Consider the following 18,916-nt stretch of genomic DNA (forward strand, 5'->3'; position numbering starts at 1 on the left):
GCCTCTCATAAAAGAAGTATCTTTATGTTTAATAACATATTGGAGAACCCCTCTTTGGTATTAAGCTCGTTCAGGGGGCTACGGAGTTGAGCATAGCCTCTTTCTCTCTTTCCTTTCACTTCCCTGCCTCTCACTCCCACTCTACTTTATTTTTTTTCTGAATATTCAAAGTTTGTTTATTACTTTCTTCTACATTTTAAATGCATTATATTAAAATAATTTTCATTTTAGAAAGGTTATCAAAGGTTAGGTGAATAAAATGCATAAGTATGTAGATAGTATGCAATTAAATATATACCTACATATGTAAGTCTGAGCCAATAATGATGAATCTATGTATGATATAGAATACAATTTTTATATACAAATACCTTTATAACGCATATAAGTGATGCATGGAACTAAAAAATCTGACAAGGGGGCGGGTGCTGGAATGAGCAGACGGCTCCATATTATCGCATTTCGCATTTTAAAAAATCCAACAAAACTAACAGTTGTACACCATTGCAAGGGCAAGCATGAAACTGCCCTCGTCCTAGCGACCAATTAGCCTCAGCTCCTTTCTCCTAAAGGGTATGGACAATTTTGGATCAGCATATTAGGGAGGTCAACCTCTGGGTGAGACCCAATTTGCCTACCAATCAAGAATATCCATGCAGACGGTTATTCATAGCGTCACGGCAAAAATTGAAAAGGCTTGGGAGCCTAAAAATATAGAACTCTGCACATTTATTGACAATCCGAGGGCTTTCGATAACAAGACACATAAAGCTTTCGAACAAGCTATGATTGGCAAGGATATAAGTCCAATTATCATTCGCTGAATGCTATCCATGCTAAAGAGAAGAAAAATCAGTACATATTGAGCTGGTAGGGACAACTGAGTCAATTGTGGTCACTAGCGGATGCCCTCAAAGGGGTATACTCTCTCCTCTCTTGTGCACCCTAATCGTAGATGACCGTCTTGGGACTTGCCACACAAGGGTGTGTTGATGGCTTAGTAATGTGCATCACAATGTTGCACAAGGAAACAATATCCAATCGCATGCAACAAGACCTGCGCATCATAGAAAACTGGTGTGATACGAAAGGAATGTATATCAATCCTAACAAAAATGTCCCAGTGTTTTTACCCAAAGAATAAAACTATCCATGCTAGAACCATCCCTGATTTACAGCGAAATCCGATCTTCAATGGAAGCAAAGTACCTAGGGGATACACTAAACAGAACCGTCACACAGAATGCTTATCTAGATGCTACCTTAAACAAAGTAGGTAACCAGAGTTTCCTTCACCAGCACTCGACTCCATGACAAAACATGGTGGTTATCGCTCCAAATGGTATACTGGAAATTTAATACTGTTGTGACGCCAATAATCAGCTATGCCTTCTTAGGTTGGTGACCGAAGGCCACGCAAAGAACAGCAATGAGAAAATTAAGCAAACTGCTACGACTTGATGAGAACGTCCCCTGCTGATGCATTTAGTGGCTTATTGATGCACTAAGAATATCTCTGATCAAAGGAGCTTAAACATGACAAGACATATGAAAGTAATAAGAAAATTCATAGAAAGTCACCTATTGCAACTACGCTTAAAATCTCAATGAATTTTGAGGTGTCCTTTATGAATAGAACTCTTTGGGAAAAAGAGAATACATACATTGACTGCAACTCAGAGGTCTGGTTCGCGGTTGGATAAAAAGTTCATGACCGAACAACGGGAGCTGACATCTATGGGCCGAACTCCAACAAATCGATACCAATGGGATGCTACCCCCTATTTTTCAGGGGGAAATCCATACAAATTTGTGACAGAGAATGTCTAGGAAGGGGCTTATCCTCGAGGAGCATACTCCTTATGTCAGATTGCCAAGTAGCCTTACGTGCCTTGCAGTATTACCAAATTAATTATAGGCTGATTGATGGATGCATTGTAGTTCTAAATGAATTGGGAGCCAAAATCACGGTTTTGTTTGATACAAAGCAGTTCAGGCAACACTTGATTGCATGCGCATTTTAATACACCAAGCAACGAGAGTAATAGCTAAACTTATTTATCTGGCAGAGAGGACCTGTCAACTCTCAGTGGGTACTATAAGGGACACCTTAGTCTACGATATCACCTATGTAAGTTAAATCTGAGGATGAAACGCCGGTTTAGATTATCTGCGAATGCGTCGCTGTGGCAAGGTAGAGACTCTTACATTTAAGTGGCGTGACTCTTAATCCCTTCGTGATATAGACTAAAAAGCCTGAAGATATACTTAAATACATTACTTGGGAGTTACAATGAATTGCAAACTTAGTTTCAACCTTCATATTAACGCCACAGTCAATAAAGCGAGAGGAGTTTTAGCATTTGTGAAAAGATGGGGAAAAGAGTTTAGTGATCCTTACGTTACCTTACCCTTTTTACATCATTGGTGATGCCGACATTAGAATATGAATCGATAATTTGGAATCCGCGTTATCAAGTTCATATGGATCGGCTAGAATCAATTCAAAAACAGTTTTTACTTTTCGCCTTGAGAAATCGTCAATGGGACTCTTTGTATAATTTTCCTCCTTACACTAATCGGTTAAAACTAATAAATCTTCCTACCCTTGCAAGTCGTAGAAAAATGCTAGGTGTACAATTTATGGCTAAACTATTAAATGGATCGATTTCAAGCCCATTTCTTTTGAACGAAGTAAACTTGAATGTTCCATGCCGAGTTTCAAGGCATTATAAACTATAATTCGTAAACGATGCAGAAACAATTTTTAACTAAACGAACCTTTTCTATGTTTGTGTGAAGATCATAACTCTCACTCGAGAATAATCGATGTTTCGGACTCGCTCTTTACCATGAAAAAACGGTTCTATCTTCTCTTAATAATTAAAAAATTATATTTATACTTTTATTCTATTGTATTTGTGAATCTATATTTCTCAACTGATGAGTTTCTCTGTAGCTGAGCAGTTTTATATCTCGGGGCTTAAGAAGCCACTGCCTCTCAAAGACTCGGTAACAATAAAAATTATAAATTATAAACAAGTAAAGGTGTCTAAGTTCGGGTGTAACCGAACATTATATACTCAGCGTGAGCTTCAATTGTACATTTCATTTCAGATAAATTACTTTTCTACATAACACGTGGCACCGCCAGTTTAAAAAAAATGTCTCCCCATTTCCTCTTACAATAAAACTCGATAAGTGAAATATCATTGATACAAAACAATTTTTTGTTAAGTTATAGCTTATTATTCTAGCTTACGACCCTTTTAAACTTGTTTTATATCTAAGTTGCTGTGGTCTTTAACCGATCCCGTCCATTTTTACTAGAAATATTTTCTGCTATAAGGAAAATTTGTGTACCCAATTTTATTACGATATGTTAATTTTTCTTCGATTTATGGCTCCCGAAATATAGAAAATTGCTTAGTCATAAAAGGGGCGGTTCCACGCCCATTTTCAAAAATTTTAGTGTTTTCCAATTTAATGTTATAATTCAATTTAGAAAGTAAAATTCTATTGACACAAAGCTCTTTTTCGCTAAGATATAGCTTATTATTTTCGTCCACGACTATTTTTAAAATCTTTTATATAAAAGTGGGCGTGGTCCTTAACCGATTTCGTTAATTTTTCTTCAAATCATTCCTTATAAAATTCTCTGCCGAGTTTTGTTACGATAGGTTTAACGATTTTTGATTTATGATTAATAATATTTGTAAAATTGATTTTGTCATAAGTGGTGCCACGCCCATTTTGAAAAATTTTTCCAAATTTTTATCAAGAGTCTCAATCTCAGTCCACATATCAAATTTCAACATTCTAGGTGTATTATTTACTAAATTATCAGGTTTTTTGTGTTTTCCAAAATTATATATATATAAAATGGGCGTGGTTATCATCCGATTTCGCTCATTTTCAATACCAATCTATTCTGGGTCCAGATAAGCTAGTGTACCAAATTTGGTGAAGATATCTCAATGTTTACTCAAGTTATCGTGCTAACGGACGGACGGACGGACATGGCTCAATCAAATTTTTTTTCGATACTGATGATTTTGATATATGGAAGTCTATATCTATCTCGATTCCTTTATACCTGTACAACCAATCGTTGTCCAATCAAATTTAATATACTGAGTATAATAAACATAAATAAGAATTAGAATAAAAAAAAATTCTGTATTAAAAAAAAAAAACAGGATTACCCTGGTTTCATCGGGCCACTTGAGGGCAGTGCGCTGCCACAACGTCCAAGAAAAAAAAAAACAAAAAAAAAACCTCTGCATAAGGATTGGTACAAAAAGTTTTGCAAATTGAAACATGCTCATAAGGTGCAAACAGATACTTTGATTGACCTTTGGGTTTTATGGCATGGAAATAAATATTTATATTAATGACAGGTAAAGAAAATTTATCGAATTATTCGTTGCTGTCGGAGCTGGGTAGTAATGATTACTTTAGGTAATCAATTACCGTCAATTCCCCATTACGTGTACTTGAGGAAAGTAATCAATTCCTTTCCTACACAGCAAAGGAATTTATTACATTTCAATTCCTCAAAAAGAAATACCAAAAGTAATACGTTTTTATAGGCTCAAGTACAGAAAATCTTTGTTTGCTATTTGAAAAAAAAAATACTTAGCTCAAATGTAATTTCTGCCCCAGTACTTTCGAAAGGAATTGCAAATGTAATTGAAAATTTTCCAAGGAATTCCAATTTTCCAATTACACTCAAAGGAATTGCAAAAGTAATTGAAGAATTCTTAGTGTAAAAAATATTTTTGCGTTTCACGCGGTGATTTTATGAGGCCATAGTAACTCCTTGGACCATGAGAAAATGTTTGTAAAACACAAGCACAGTCTTCAATGACTGGCAATTGATTTCTCCTCGCCATATATGAGGAAGGGTATGGTAAGATTGTATCATCGTAGTTTAGATTTGCGTGAGTGAGAGTGTGACCGAATGTTACTCCTAAGATCTTTGAATGACTGAAAATCGGTAGCGCAACACCATCGACGTGAACGTCCAATACTCCACGTCGCAAAACAGAGTGGCCGTGAATTTGGTCGGCAAGGTTCAGGTAATTTGCAGTATATCTTTTTATACAAAGGGGAAAGGGTGAACCTTCTATATCTTGGAGTGGAGTACCGTTGGTTTACTGTGTCAAAAGCTTTTGACAGCGCTGGTAGTGCTATGTATTTTGCGGAAACCATGCTGATGAGTGGCTAGGCGAAGATTCGCAGTAAACTGGCGGATCAGGAAGGTTTCCAATGTCTTCGCTACTGGCGAACGGAGTGATACTGTTCGTTATGACTCACCTTCGTTAGCCGGTTTCCCAGGCTTGAAAACGTAAGTCAGGTAGCTTTCTCCCTCAGCGCCATGATGTTTTAGCATTGGCATGGCTACTCCATCTGGACGTATTGATTTAGAAGGTTTGGCTTTTTTCATGGCATCTTCAACCTCTGTGGGGTGATGGTAACGCATCACGCGTAGTGTTTTTTCTCTGTTCCCCTCTGTTTGCACGTAATCTGGCCTTGTCTGCTCAAGGACGCATTAAAAAATGCCGGCAAAAATCGCTCACGCAAGTCTTCGAGTCCGCAGAGTTGTATCGCCAAAGGCGATGCATATATTATCATCGTGTTTTTTCGGGTTAGACAAGGATTTGACCACGGCTTATCGACACCCAAGAGAGGTTGCATTTATTTCGATGCTCTTCCCAATTACACGCTTGTGTTAATTTACCAGCCGCGTAGTGTTCAAGTTGAGATTCCTAATATGAGTCAAGTTATCTCTAGGGCATGATAGCGCCTGGCGGAGTTTCTTTAGAGAATATTTTAATTAATTTTTGAACATATACTTATCAGGTGAGCTAGAATCATAGCGCTGAGACTGGTGATAATGCAACACAATGGAAATCAATGTATAGATCCCAATGTCCAGTCCTGTCAGTATATTCGGATTCTGATTCTACAGAAGTCGCAGTGTATCCTTCGACTTGATCACGCATGGTATCCATAAATTAACTTTTGGTACCGTGGAGTTTTGCGCTTTATCCACCATATCAAACAGCGCGTTCGTTCCTTGCCTTTGTAAGTTTGGAACCACTTCCTCCAGCCACCGCAGACTCGCGATGTTGTCGCACGCTATCATTTTCACACCATGGAATATGCTGAGTACAGCCTCAGGATCAGGATCCTTTGAAAATAATGCAAAATCTATTCAAATTTTTTTCTTTCCTTTTTGTACCTTTCATAAAATGGAATGGTATATTAAGTTCGGTCTGGTTCTCGGAAACTGTGTTCCTTAAAGGAGAAGAGAAAAACAAACAAATAAGCATACCGAAATGATCAGCATGACGAACTGTTGTCTATCCGTGTGTATGTTTAAATGCAAACTAGTGCCTCAATTTTTGAGATATCTTGAAATTAAGATAGCGCGTACATTTTAGTGTCCGATTAGATATTTGTCGGAGTCGATCGTATCGAACCCCCATGATATATATCTCCCATACAACCGCGTTTTCAGAAAAAGGATTTTCGCCAATTATTTCTCGTTTTAACAATGTGGCAAGCATTGTTGTCTGAAAAAATCGTCAACAAGGTCGGTCACTGGCCCGCTTCCCGGAAAGAAGAGTTTCTCAAATAATAACCTGGTCAAGGAAATACCCCCGTACACAATTAACAGGGAAATCGCACCATAAATTAATTTTGGTTAGAATATGTCGGCCCCTGGTTAATTTCCCGGCAAAATAAGAAAGAAAACGGGTCAAGCTGTGAATCTAAAGCATCAACAATTCTCCTTGAACATATACACAAATATTCATTAAATTGGGTCCAGGAGGAGTTCAGTCATACGCATGCATGTGATATACATATGTATATATTTTAACGAAGGTATGATAGGAATAATGGGGATACCATTACCTAAAAATTCACATATTTTGCGAAACGCCTTATTGCCAAAAGTGAGGGAGATGATAAACTGTCTAACAAAGTCATGGTACAAGCACAAACGTCGTACAGTGAGGAGGCGGAAATGCAAATATCTCGACTTAAAAACAATGAGGCACAGTAGAAAATCTGACCACTAAAGTTTTCAAAAGTGGCGGCCACCGTGGTGTGATGGTAGCGTGCTCCGCCTATCACCCGTATGCCCTGGGTTCAAATCCCGGGAAAAGCAACATCAAAATTTTAGAAATAAGATTTTTCAATTAGAAGAAAATTTTTCTAAGCGGGGTCGCCCCTCGGCAGTGTCTGGCAAGCGCTCCGATTGTATTTCTGCCATGAAAAGCTCTCAGTGAAAACTCATCTGCCTTGCAGATGCCGTTCGGAGTCGGCATAAAACATGTAGGTCCCGTCCGGCCAATTTGTAGGGAAAAATCAAGAGGAGCACGACGCAAATTGGAAGAGAAGCTCGGCCTTAGATCTCTTCGGAGGTTATCGCGCCTTACATTTATTTTTTTTTTTTTAAGTTTTCAAACGAGGAGGCGAAACGATGCATCATTTTTACCCAAACTTTTGAATATAACGAAGCTTTTGGCATTGACAAATGTAATTGCACCTGGTGCTGCTATACTTTCATTACACTTCAAACGCTTCTGAGGCTTCATGCGGACGACTCTTTCTCATTGTCTGCTCTAATATTATTTATTACAATATGGTTCAGAGGAGGCAACTATGGATGCTATCAAAAGATCAAGAATACGAGAAAAAAGTTTTGCGGAACATTAATGGTATTTACGTTATGCCAGCTGAATGTATCAAAGAAAATTAAAAACTATGCTGCTTTCCTATAGCCACCACCCTTTGATAGCGGAGGAAGGAAAGGATATGCACTTACTTAGCTGGGAACTTTAACGAGGATAATAATTTTATATTCATTGGTGTTTCCAAATGCTTTCAGTTACCACTCACAAGAAAAATCTGATGAAATAATGAAAACTGGGACACGAAAAGTCACCCACATCAACCGGAGTAAGTTCCTATACACAGACTAACTTGTAGTTTTTCAATTACTTTCGCAATTCCTTTGAGGAATGGAATGGGAAATTCGAAAGTAATTTTTCCATTCCTTGTAATGTAATTGAAAGAAATTTCGATTACATATCCCATTCCTTTCGAAAGTACTGGGAAAGAAATTACAATTGCGCAAAGTATTTTTCTTTTTTTTTCAATTACAAACAAGAAATTGTTTGTACTCGAGCCTCAAAAAACCGAAATTACTTTTGGTTTTTTTTTTTTTTAGGAATTGAAATGTAGTCAACTCCTTTGCTGTGGAGCAAAGGAATTGATTACATTTTCCAATTACTGAGGAATGTTGGGTAATGTAATGGAGTCGAATTTACCCAGCTCTGGTTGCTGTCCGTATGGCCGAACATTCCCAACGTAAAGAGCGGCATGGATTTATGCCTATGTTTGTAAAAGTGGGCGGGCCAGGCTCTTGGCAACATAAATTTTATCTTGCCAAAAAATGGAGCCTGTGAGGATGAAACCATTGATATTTAAATATATGTACTTTATATATTAATTTGTATGGAAAAGTGGGTGCTGCTACGCCCCTTTTAGGAAATATTTAAGATCGCTTTATCATATCTAAGCAGGTATTAAATATTTGGTATAGATATTCCACATATGACGAAATTGAGGTGGGAAAGGGAAGAGGGAGTGGGATTGCAGGCGGGAGTGTGAGTGAGATTGGGACTGGGAATGGGTGTGGGAGTGGAGGTAGAAGTGGTAGGGTGGTAGGGAGATACATGGAATAAGGTATGGTTGGACAACGACTGCCAGGTACGCTAGTGTAGTTACTAACATTTAAAAAAAAAAACAATTTTACTTTGTAAATAATCTGCAATATGTATATTTGCTTAATCCTTTACACCTTGTATCTTATACTACGTACCAACCTTATAAGCAAAAAAATAAATATTATAACAGTTAACAATAAATCTGTGCGATTATACATTAAAAAATGATTATTTAACTAATATGCTAAATAATTAACATAGAAAAATCATACAAACATATTTATATTTACAGCTAAACTTCTTAAACCGATATTATGCTAAAAACGGAGGAAGGTGGAGGATTTATGAAGATTTCGGGTTGTGAAAACTTTTGCCATTCGATTATCGAGTTTTACATTAAATTTCTAGAAAAATTAGTTATGGAAGACTCACTGTAGAATATATATATTTGTTTTTGTATTTTATGAGTCATTTTCTCAATGTACCGTCAATGCTTACCGGAACTTTAATAGATCACTCATGGAAAGTTCGGAAATATGCCGGGATATTCAGAAACTGGCCCATGCAATAATGCTTCTGGTATAAAATTTCCATTTAATTTTATACCATCAACATCATCAGTCTATTTCATCTCTCTCTCTCTCTCTCTCTCTCTCTCTTTCTCTCTCTGTTTCTCATACGCTCTTCCTACCCAGCGGTGTACTGTAAGATAGATCGCAACACTAGGCCGTTGATTTTTAAAGCTTGAAGAAAAAAAATCTAGATTTAAGTTATTTACAAAAAAAAAACGTGTGCCCAAAAAATTGTAGCTAAAAATTGCTTAGCACTCTCTTTGCAGAAGAAAAAGCAGTTAAAACGTGTTTTAAAGAAGAAAACGGTGAACAAAATTTTGAAATTTGCAAAACGCTGTTTCCAGAAAATGCTGTAAATATAAAATGTGCGGCGCAATTTTTTTTTTTTCGGAAATAAAACTCATACAAACAAAAAATTTAATAAAAAAATTTTAAATATGACACAACTTCTTTTGCAGGAAACGCTAATTTATTTGCGCAAGAACACCCAAATGTAAAGAACTGTTAGGGTTTTTTGTTCAAGGAAAAATTGAGAAAAATAAATTTAATTTGCAAAAAAAAAAATTAACAATAGTAGCAATATTTTTCGCAGAAAAAACTAAAGCAAATAAAAATAAAAAAAAAAACAGGTTCACAGAATAGATATGGATAACAAACTTTAGGATTTTTTTGCAGGAAAAATGAGACCAAATATATTGAAATTTTTAGTTGAGAAAGAACTAAAATATTTTTAAAATTTCTTACAAGTATTTTTTTTTTAATTTTTTTTTTTTTTTTATTTATTATTTTTTTAAGAAGAGTTTAAAAACATTTAACGTGTTCATTTTCCTTGATTCTGGAGCACAAAAAAACGTTTTCCAAAAAAAACAATTAAACATTTTTTAGTATTTTTTCACACAAAAAACAGAGCTGGAAATTCGTAAACATTTTTTTTTAGAAAAACTGGAGCTAAAGGCGCAAAATTAAGGGCCGTCTTTTTTTTTATGTAAACTTTAGGGTTTTTCTCTGCTAAAAATAGTTTTCGTAACAAGAATTTGTGTTTATAGGGCAGATACATTTTAAAGTGCACATCAGAAAACTGCGCTTTTTATGCATTCGAAAAATTGAACAGTCATAAGAAAAAAGTTGGCTTTATTGGCCGGCCAGTTCAACTTAACCTAAGAGTGGCCAAATCACCTACCTACAAATTTCTAAGGTGAATAGTTTAATTGATTAAAATAAGCGTTTAACCTTTCTACAAAAAGTAGTATGTTTGAAGCAAATATTTGCGTGAATAAAATGAATGAGGTAATTAGTAGAAAAAACGTTTCATCCGGTTCACGTTCATGGAGCGATCAATATTGTGCGCACCAAAAGTATTGATATAGCCCCTGTGCGACGGCTTTTTTCATACAAAGCTTACAAAAGCTATCATCCGGTGGCAAAATCCTGAGCCAGATAAATAATTTTGCATGTAAATGCAACAACAACGATTTGATCCAGATAAATCCAGATAGAAGTATGGTTCAATTTGTGAGCCAGATAATTTGTTAATTACTTCTTTTTAGGTTGGCAACGCGGCCTTTAATATACCTACTTTTTCAAAAATAGATGTCGCTGCTTAGCCTCGCCGTATGAGTTAAATGAAAAACAGCGGCGACATCGGCCTATAACATTTCACGTGTGCGAAAATTTCACGACATCTGCTTCTCAAGTCTCTCAATGATCCAGAGCATTCCGGTGAGAATTGAGCGTGAGCCGGAGCTGTAAAACTCACTGAAAGACGGCAAATGTTTTCGTTTTCCTGCACTATTTTGACCTCATTTCTCATTTTTTGTCTGGCTTGATGTTAAAAGTATGTTATGCCTAGTTTTGTTGCAATACGAGTAACTAAGAGTACGTCGTACTCGAGTACTTTGTTCAAGTACTGATTTTTTTCGAAGTCCGTTACCTCTTACAGCTACCTTTTAAGTTATCGGGTACAAGGGCACGGTACTCACGTCGAATATTGCCTCTTATATTTTAGTAAATTGTGCTCAGAAAGTTCGTAAAAAAATGTTTCCAAGGTTTCGAGGCAATTGTTAATTTGAGTGAGTTGCTTTATTATGACAGTAACGAATTAATTTCCATACTGATAATTATAATGTGTACGTACGAGTAAGTATCGAATACTTTCCATCGATACTTTTATTGGTATTGCGATTGTTTTAATGAGTAGAGGTATCGAGTACAAGGTGGTGTCGCAACAACACTAGTTATGCCACATGTACATGTGTATATGTACTTTATGAGGAGCCAATGATGCTTGAAAATATCAACAGTAGCTTTTTCTAGTCGTGTTATGAGAATGCATGCACAAACAACATGCATAGTGTCCCTGCAAAAAATGCGCTTAGTCTAGGATGAATCCGGGATGAGTCGCAAAGGAGTATGCGACCAATGCCAGTTTTGATCTCTTTGTATGAGTTGATGTGCTCCCTTTTGTTTGAGCATGTCCTGTTAAGAGCCTAATTGCACACATTTATACCCGAAAGGGATCGATAGGACCAATCCCCATTGTACCCATAAGGAAACATATGAAGACTAGTCGCTTTTCGGTTCAATAAGGGGATCTGTAATTCTTGCCTAAATTCAAAATAAGTTTTGTATAAAAATGAAGTAACTACGCTGAGTAAGAAGTAGTAGAGGGTGGTTTGATTTTCTTCAAAGGCAAAACTAGTCCAGCCCTATAATTATGTACAAATTTACAAGAACCACAAGCAGCCAAGTTGACTTTTGAGTATGATCCTGTATATCGTTCCAAAATAGTAATAAACATTTTTTTTGGTGGTATATAACCGGGGAGATTAAGCCCGCTTTTTAATTGTTCCCTTTGGTTGGTCATGTTATTGTATTAACGTTTTTGGCCGACTCCGTACGCATTTGCTAAGGAAAATGACTTTTTGGCTGAGAAACTTTTCATGCCAGAAACACAAACGAAGGGTTTGCTTAGCCACCAAAACTATTCGATGTAATTTCTTCGCCCGCTTTTCAAAAAGGAATAAAAAATATTCTCCGAAAATTTAACCCTAACTCCGGCATATTGGTTAATTTCTAGTAATTTAGGTTCGGTATATGGCTACGAATTTTTCTTAAATAACTCGTTTCAGTCACCTGTAATCTCTTTTATTTTACTCATTTCATTGCCGTTTTTAATTTTTTTTTTAAATGGGCTACATAGACTTCAAACTGACTAATCGCAACTGTACCACCCGAAAGGCACTAAAAGAGATCAATTATGCCCAAGTGTAGACAAAAGAAATCAAACGGAGACCAATCTCTTTAGGGATTAATCTAACGATTTTTTACAGTGGTATAATACACAACACAACACACATTTGTTAAGCGTTCAATGAACTGGCATTGTGATGCGTGGCGATAAAGTTTTCGTCGCTGAACGATGACGCCTTTGTAAAAACATTTTTACCGATTCCAATGGCAATTGAAAATGATAATAAGCACAATAAGGCAATGGATCCCAATAAGCGAATAAAGCTTCACGCTTATCCAACACAGCTAATGGTGTGGTCGAATGCTCAACAGCACTCCAACGAAAACTTGATGTTAATGCACGTAAAGTTGATTCTTCATCCAGACTTGTAAAACTTAATTGACGACGATGTATACATTTCATGGTGCGGCATAAGATTTGTGCATGTGAACGATTATAACATATATATGGTAGGGAGACACCTACTCTAACACCTAACGGTACAAATTGTGTTGTACCTTGACATTTAATTAAACGAAAACTCATATGACCGTTAATGCTACGTTGAAAACGTACTTTAGCAAAGAATGTCTTTAACCAAATATCAATCAAAGCCTCATCGGACATAATGATAGTGGGTTTAGATTTAGATGATGATGATGATGATGTCACATTTATGGGTGGTGCTATTGGTAGTAAATTTTTCGTTTCATGTTCCACCTTACACGTTATATTCGATACAACACGTGAGTCCTTAACCGTTGTACATGTAACATAATGTTCACCAGGTAAATCACGTACCACCATCCATTTGTCACGTTCACTTATATCATGATTAAATTTGAAATCGACGCGATTATTCGGCAATAAATATTTAATACGTTCAACTAAACCTTGAAAACCAACTGCCATGAGGATATTACGAAAATTACTTATAAAATTACTTTCATATAATTTTTGTAAATCATATAGCGTTGTGAGTACAGCATATGGTGGTACATTTATATTGTGTGCTGTACATTTTTTAAAAAACTCCAAACAATCATCCAATATGGTTGTCTCATTTAAGCCTGGTATAAAACTTGCACAACCCAACAGCTCTAAATGTTGTTTGGCCAGTGCATCATAATAGGCAGGACTTGTTGCACAAACTGGTATATAGACAGCGGGTTTTTCTTTGTTGACTATTTGACATAATGCCGTTATGTAATTATTTCCATTATCCGCACTTGGCCTGGGTACAATATAAAATTTATCGACTGCAGTTGAGAAACGCGCTAAGCCGAAGAGACCTTCAAATTCGAATACAACAACACGTGAACCGGATGAATAAAAATTACGTGCCAAATGTAAAGTTTGTATTGTACTGCCGCAACTAATTAGTACCGTACGTTTATATGCACGTTTCCTGTCAGCCATGGTTCCTGTTGAGTTTGTTGTTGTTGTTGCATCCATTAATGAGTCAATATTTAAAAACCATTTAACAAGCGAAACGGGTATGCGTAAAAATTTCCAAAAAATCCACAAAAGCCCCGAAAGCCAAAAACTAGGCGCAGCAATGGATAACGGCATATAAAGTATGTAACGTATGAGCGTAAAAGCTATATTGATTAACAGCTGTGGCCAAAACAGTAAAATCGCTTTGATAGTAGAGATGATAACGGAACGCTTGGTGCGCTTTCGCAATAATTCGCCATTTTGTTGTCTTACAGTGGTGTATTTATTACTTTCAGTTGTTGTTGCTGCAGCCGACAATGTGTCCTGTTGGTGTGGATCTTCTGGTATTTGATCTAAAGAATTGATGCGTCGAAAGCGTGTACGCGTATAGCGCAATAGGCGCGCTTGTTCTTGTTTTCTTAAAGGATCCGTCATTTTGATATAATTTTTGTACTTAAATTAAACTTCAATTGACTGCACGATTGTGAAAATGTCCACAATATAAAAACAGTTATATATTAATTCAAAGTTTTTCGTCGTTCGTTGTTTTTTTTTTTTTGTTTGCTACTAGCCTTGCTGTGCTAAGGCCCGCAGACGGCAAGTTTGTATTAATATTAATTTTTATTGAAAAGTTTTATTAGCTACGCGTATGCAATATTGGCAAAACTCTATGAGCTACTAAGTACCGTTTAAATAGCGTTTCATCTTTTTAAATCTCTATATTCATATTAAAAAATGAAAACGAAAACAAAAAAAAACACAAACAAGAAAAAATTACAGATCTCATTCGTAGCGCCATTCCCATTAGTCCGTTATTAATCTTAATATATTTATTAAATAATTAATTATAAATCCCGAATAATACTATGCATGTTCATAAGTACATTAAACCGTAAGCTTGAATTTTTTTTTTTTTTTTGTGGAAAGTAATGTCCAGCCAAAGGTTCCGATTTAGACATAAGTGAGGTGGACAGCTCCGTCCGACCGCCGCTGATTTATCTCCTCGGGAGAATCGACGAATATAAGAACAGGGCAACGGACTTGCTATGGGCCAATAGGGTTGACTGCGAAGTCTCAAGGTCCTTGGATAGGAAAGGCACCAGCTTCCTTCTCAAAGTGAACAAATCTGCGGTGATAGTACTTACGTGTGTCATCACAGGTCATTGTGCTATCGCACCAATGCTCCGACGGTGGCGAATACCAACAAAATCCCTCTGCAGAAGCTGTCAGGATGAGGAGGAAGAGGAGTCGATCTACCACTTTCTCACCCGATGTCCGGCGCTTCAAAGAAGGCTCAGATTTCTGGGCTCAGGATTATTCGACAGCCTGGCAGAGGTTGGGAAGGTGGACGTCTCGCTTCTTCTTAGGTTCATCAGGGAAAGCAAGTGGTTCCTTAAGGACTACTAGGAGGCAATGGGGCTAAACGAATTTTCCGCCACCCTGTACTTACAATGGGCAAAAATGTCTCCGAGTGGAAGTGTGGGTAACACTCACGCACGCCCTCTTAACCTAACCTAACCTAATGTCCATCCAGATGGACCGGCTGCATGTTAAATTGCAGGAAGCTTACTACACAGTGGGGGTTGTGTGAGGCCACGAAATTGGGTGAGAGGCGCACGCCGCTGGGTGGGGTATTATTATCACATCTACTCTGCACGCTGGTCACCAACCAATAGCTCAGGCAGTTCGTTGAGGGACCCAAAAACTTATGGCGTACGCAGATAACGCAACCCAATCAATCCTTGGCATTAAGAGAGCCCTGGAAACAACTCCGACGGCTACATTGAGTGCCATGTGACACATTCCACTTGAGACTCAATGCCTCTTTGCAGCATGGACGCAAAATATATGGCCATAGTAGTATTGTGTCATCTGTTACAGTACGAACAAACTACCTGATTCCGCTTCTGCGTTTCGAAGGGACTCTTAGAGCCACAATAGATGGTGGATGGTTGGCGCAATGGTGCCCAAATGGCAGACGAGGCGGCACAAGTGTACACCGACGGTTCCAAAGAAATGGAAGGAGTAGGGTCTGTGATATACTACGTTGATCCTGAAATAAATAGATCCTACAAACTGCCAGATCACTGGAAAAGGGACCTTCGAGGAGGTCGCTGCGTAGACATCCCAATTAGATTAGGGCTAAGAAAAGGCGAGAGTTGCATATTGTAACGAATTTAGGGAATTTCTGACATTTATGCACCTTCTGCTAACGTTCGAATCTCTAAACTGTTGAACAAATCACTCCAATATTCAGTATTGAAAACTGGTCTTTATTTAGGGTATTTTGAGAGTAGTACTTCGCAATTATACTTCACAAACAATAGCGTGTTTAAATCAAAGCTGATTAATCATTCCTCAGCTTGTGCTGCTTTTATACTCTCTGTTGCCTCGTCCGCATATTTCTACTATGGTTGAGACGTTTCGCCGTCTAGAACTGTTGTATCTCCTGCTTGGTAATTGAGCTATATGCGTGTGTATGTGTGAGTAACAACTTCGACTGATGACTAAATGTGTGTGAGTGAGTTATCTCGTCGTCGCCTTTTATGTATGTGTATAAATGATGGTTGATGTGTTCATGTACACAAGTGTAGCTTGCTTTACGGCGTTATTATGTATAACGCAAAGCGACGCGAGGAGTCACTTTCACCTAAGTGAAACCAAATTCGTATCATAAAACTATTCATTCACTTCAGTGACTCTCGGTGACTGCAGATGATTGTCTTACGTTTTTCCGTATTATATAGCGACGCAAAGTGTCACGAACACTCATTTTTGCTGTCAAAATATTCACTTGCTTCTGGGTCGCGTTTGCTTAACATTTCGTGAAAAAAAAAGATTGAAATTTTCCATAGACAGCCGATAAAGGTTATATTTAGAGCTTCATTCAATGTGGATGCATATTTTGTTAAATTTTACAGAAATAAAAAAAAAGCGAAACCTATAAAAATTATAGCCAGAGACCCAAACTGTTATTCCTTTTGTAATAAAAGTACTTCAGACAAAATTATTGGTGGTTCAAAGTGGTAATATTAAATCGCTCCCGAGATGGCCGAACTTGTACTTTAATGGCTTGTTACAGGAACATACATCGATAACACTCCCCGAAACCTTCGGGAGTTTCTTTATCGCTACAACAACAACAGCAATTGGTTATGGTTTTTCGATAACAAGTTTCTAGTGTTAGTAGGAAAAATTGTAGTGTCCCTACAGGTTTCAAATCCAGATATTTACGAGAATGGATTGGTAAAAAATTCGTTTCATTTGGACGAACCCTATCTTAGTTATGGGGTCGCACTTTTATTCTGTTCTTAAAAAATAGAAGTCCGGATTTAACTTTTATTTTCGGCTTTATATAATAAATGTCCGGATTTTATTATTTTTTGTTTGCGGATTTTTTTGAAAAAGGATGCATGATTCGTCATGAAAATGCTATGGGTATTCCCGGAATCCCATACACTTTCACCAAGGAAAAGATTTTAACCGGACTTTTACGAGTCAACCAAAAAAACAATTAAAATGAGTCGCTGATTATAACCAATAATTATACTACAGTTTTTTCACAGTCTTTCGTCACGATCCTTATTTTCTTGGATTTATGTCAAAAACTAATTCTGAGTAATAGAAAAAAAAAATTTTAATTTTATTGTGGATTTTGTAATAACTATAATATCTAATTAAACCTCCGTGCTACTTTTTTTTAATCTAATATATAAAATTCTTATGTCACGGTGTTAGAGGCTTAACTCCTCCGAAACGGCTGAACCGATTGTCATGAAATTTTGTGAGCATATTGGGTAGGTCTGAGAATCGGCCAACGTCTACATTTTTTCGCTACGTGCCTAGGGTCTTGAGATCAAAACGTGGACGCGGGTACCCCTATAATATGTTTATACAATATAGATATCATATGAAAGCTGTTGATGAGTGCTATAGTACAGGATAATTTTCATACAACTGGGAGGCTAGGGTCTCGAGATATAGCCCAAAACGTGGACCCGGGTACCCCTAGAATGTGTTTATACAATATGGATATCAAATGAAAGCTGTTGATGAGTGCTATATTGCTATAGTGCTAATTTTCATACAACTGGGAGGCTAGGGTCTCGATATATAGCCCAAAACGTGAACCCGGGTACCCCTAGAATGTGTTTATACAATATGGATATCAAATGAAAGCTGTTGATGAGTGATATAGTACAGGATAATTTTCATACAACTGGGAGGCTAGGGTCTCGAGATGTAGCCCAAAACGTGGACCCGGTTACCCCTAGAATGTGTTTATACAATATGGATATCAAATGAAAGCTGTTGATGAGTGCTATATTGCTATAGTGCTAATTTTCATACAACTGGGAGGCTAGGGTCTCGAGATATAGCCCAGAACGTGGACCCGGGTACCCCTAGAATGTGTTTATACAATATGGATATCAAATGAAAGCTGTTGATGAGTGCTATATTGCTATTTCATACAACTGGGAGGCTAGGGTCTCGATATATAGCCCAAAACGTGAACTCGGGTACCCCTAGAATGTGTTTATACAATATGGATATCAAATGAAAGCTGTTGATGAGTGCTATATTGCTATTTCATACAACTGGGAGGCTAGGGTCTCGAGATATAGCCCAAAACGTGGACCCGGGTACCCCTAGAATATATATATATAAAAAGAAGTGTACATTTTGATTGTCACTCCATAACTCGAGAACGGAAAGAAAGATTGCCATGAAATTTTTAGGAAAGATACAGTAAGGAGAGATGATGGTTGGTTGATTTTGAAATCCCAAATCGGTTTAGCCATTCTTGAGTTATGATTTTTGTTTAGAAAAAATTCAAATACATATATAAAAATCAAATTCTGTGTGTGTGTTCGCTATGGAAACGTATTTCCCACACTTCAATCATCACCAAATTTCGGCTATAGGTTCCCTCG

The 18,916-nt window shown here is 37.1% G+C and overlaps 3 protein-coding genes across 6 annotated transcripts in view; 1 reads left to right on the forward strand and 2 right to left on the reverse strand.

Annotated features, from left to right (window-relative positions):
- Window positions 1-18,916, forward strand: part of GatB (glutamyl-tRNA(Gln) amidotransferase subunit B, mitochondrial) — a 159,874-nt gene that overhangs the window by 121,102 nt on the left and 19,856 nt on the right. The window lies entirely within an intron of this gene.
- Window positions 1-18,916, reverse strand: part of Root (ciliary rootlet coiled-coil, rootletin) — a 132,660-nt gene that overhangs the window by 87,635 nt on the left and 26,109 nt on the right. The window lies entirely within an intron of this gene.
- On the reverse strand, window positions 8,828-14,676 carry LOC137237586 (uncharacterized). The gene is made up of 2 exons (XM_067761378.1): window positions 9,243-14,676; window positions 8,828-9,148 (listed from the first exon to the last, which is right to left on the reverse strand). The coding sequence occupies exon 1, from the start codon at window positions 14,415-14,417 to the stop codon at window positions 12,684-12,686; it is 1,734 nt and encodes a 577-aa protein (XP_067617479.1). The 5' UTR covers window positions 14,418-14,676; the 3' UTR covers window positions 8,828-9,148; window positions 9,243-12,683.

The sequence above is a fragment of the Eurosta solidaginis genome, chromosome 1 (assembly GCF_040869045.1).
Source record: "Eurosta solidaginis isolate ZX-2024a chromosome 1, ASM4086904v1, whole genome shotgun sequence".
Taxonomy (NCBI): Eukaryota; Metazoa; Arthropoda; class Insecta; order Diptera; family Tephritidae; genus Eurosta; species Eurosta solidaginis.

Excerpts from the sequence above, each read along its gene's own strand:
- LOC137237586 (XM_067761378.1), bottom strand. The coding sequence starts at position 14,417 with ATGACGGATCCTTTAAGAAAACAAGAACAAGCGCGCCTATTGCGCTAT.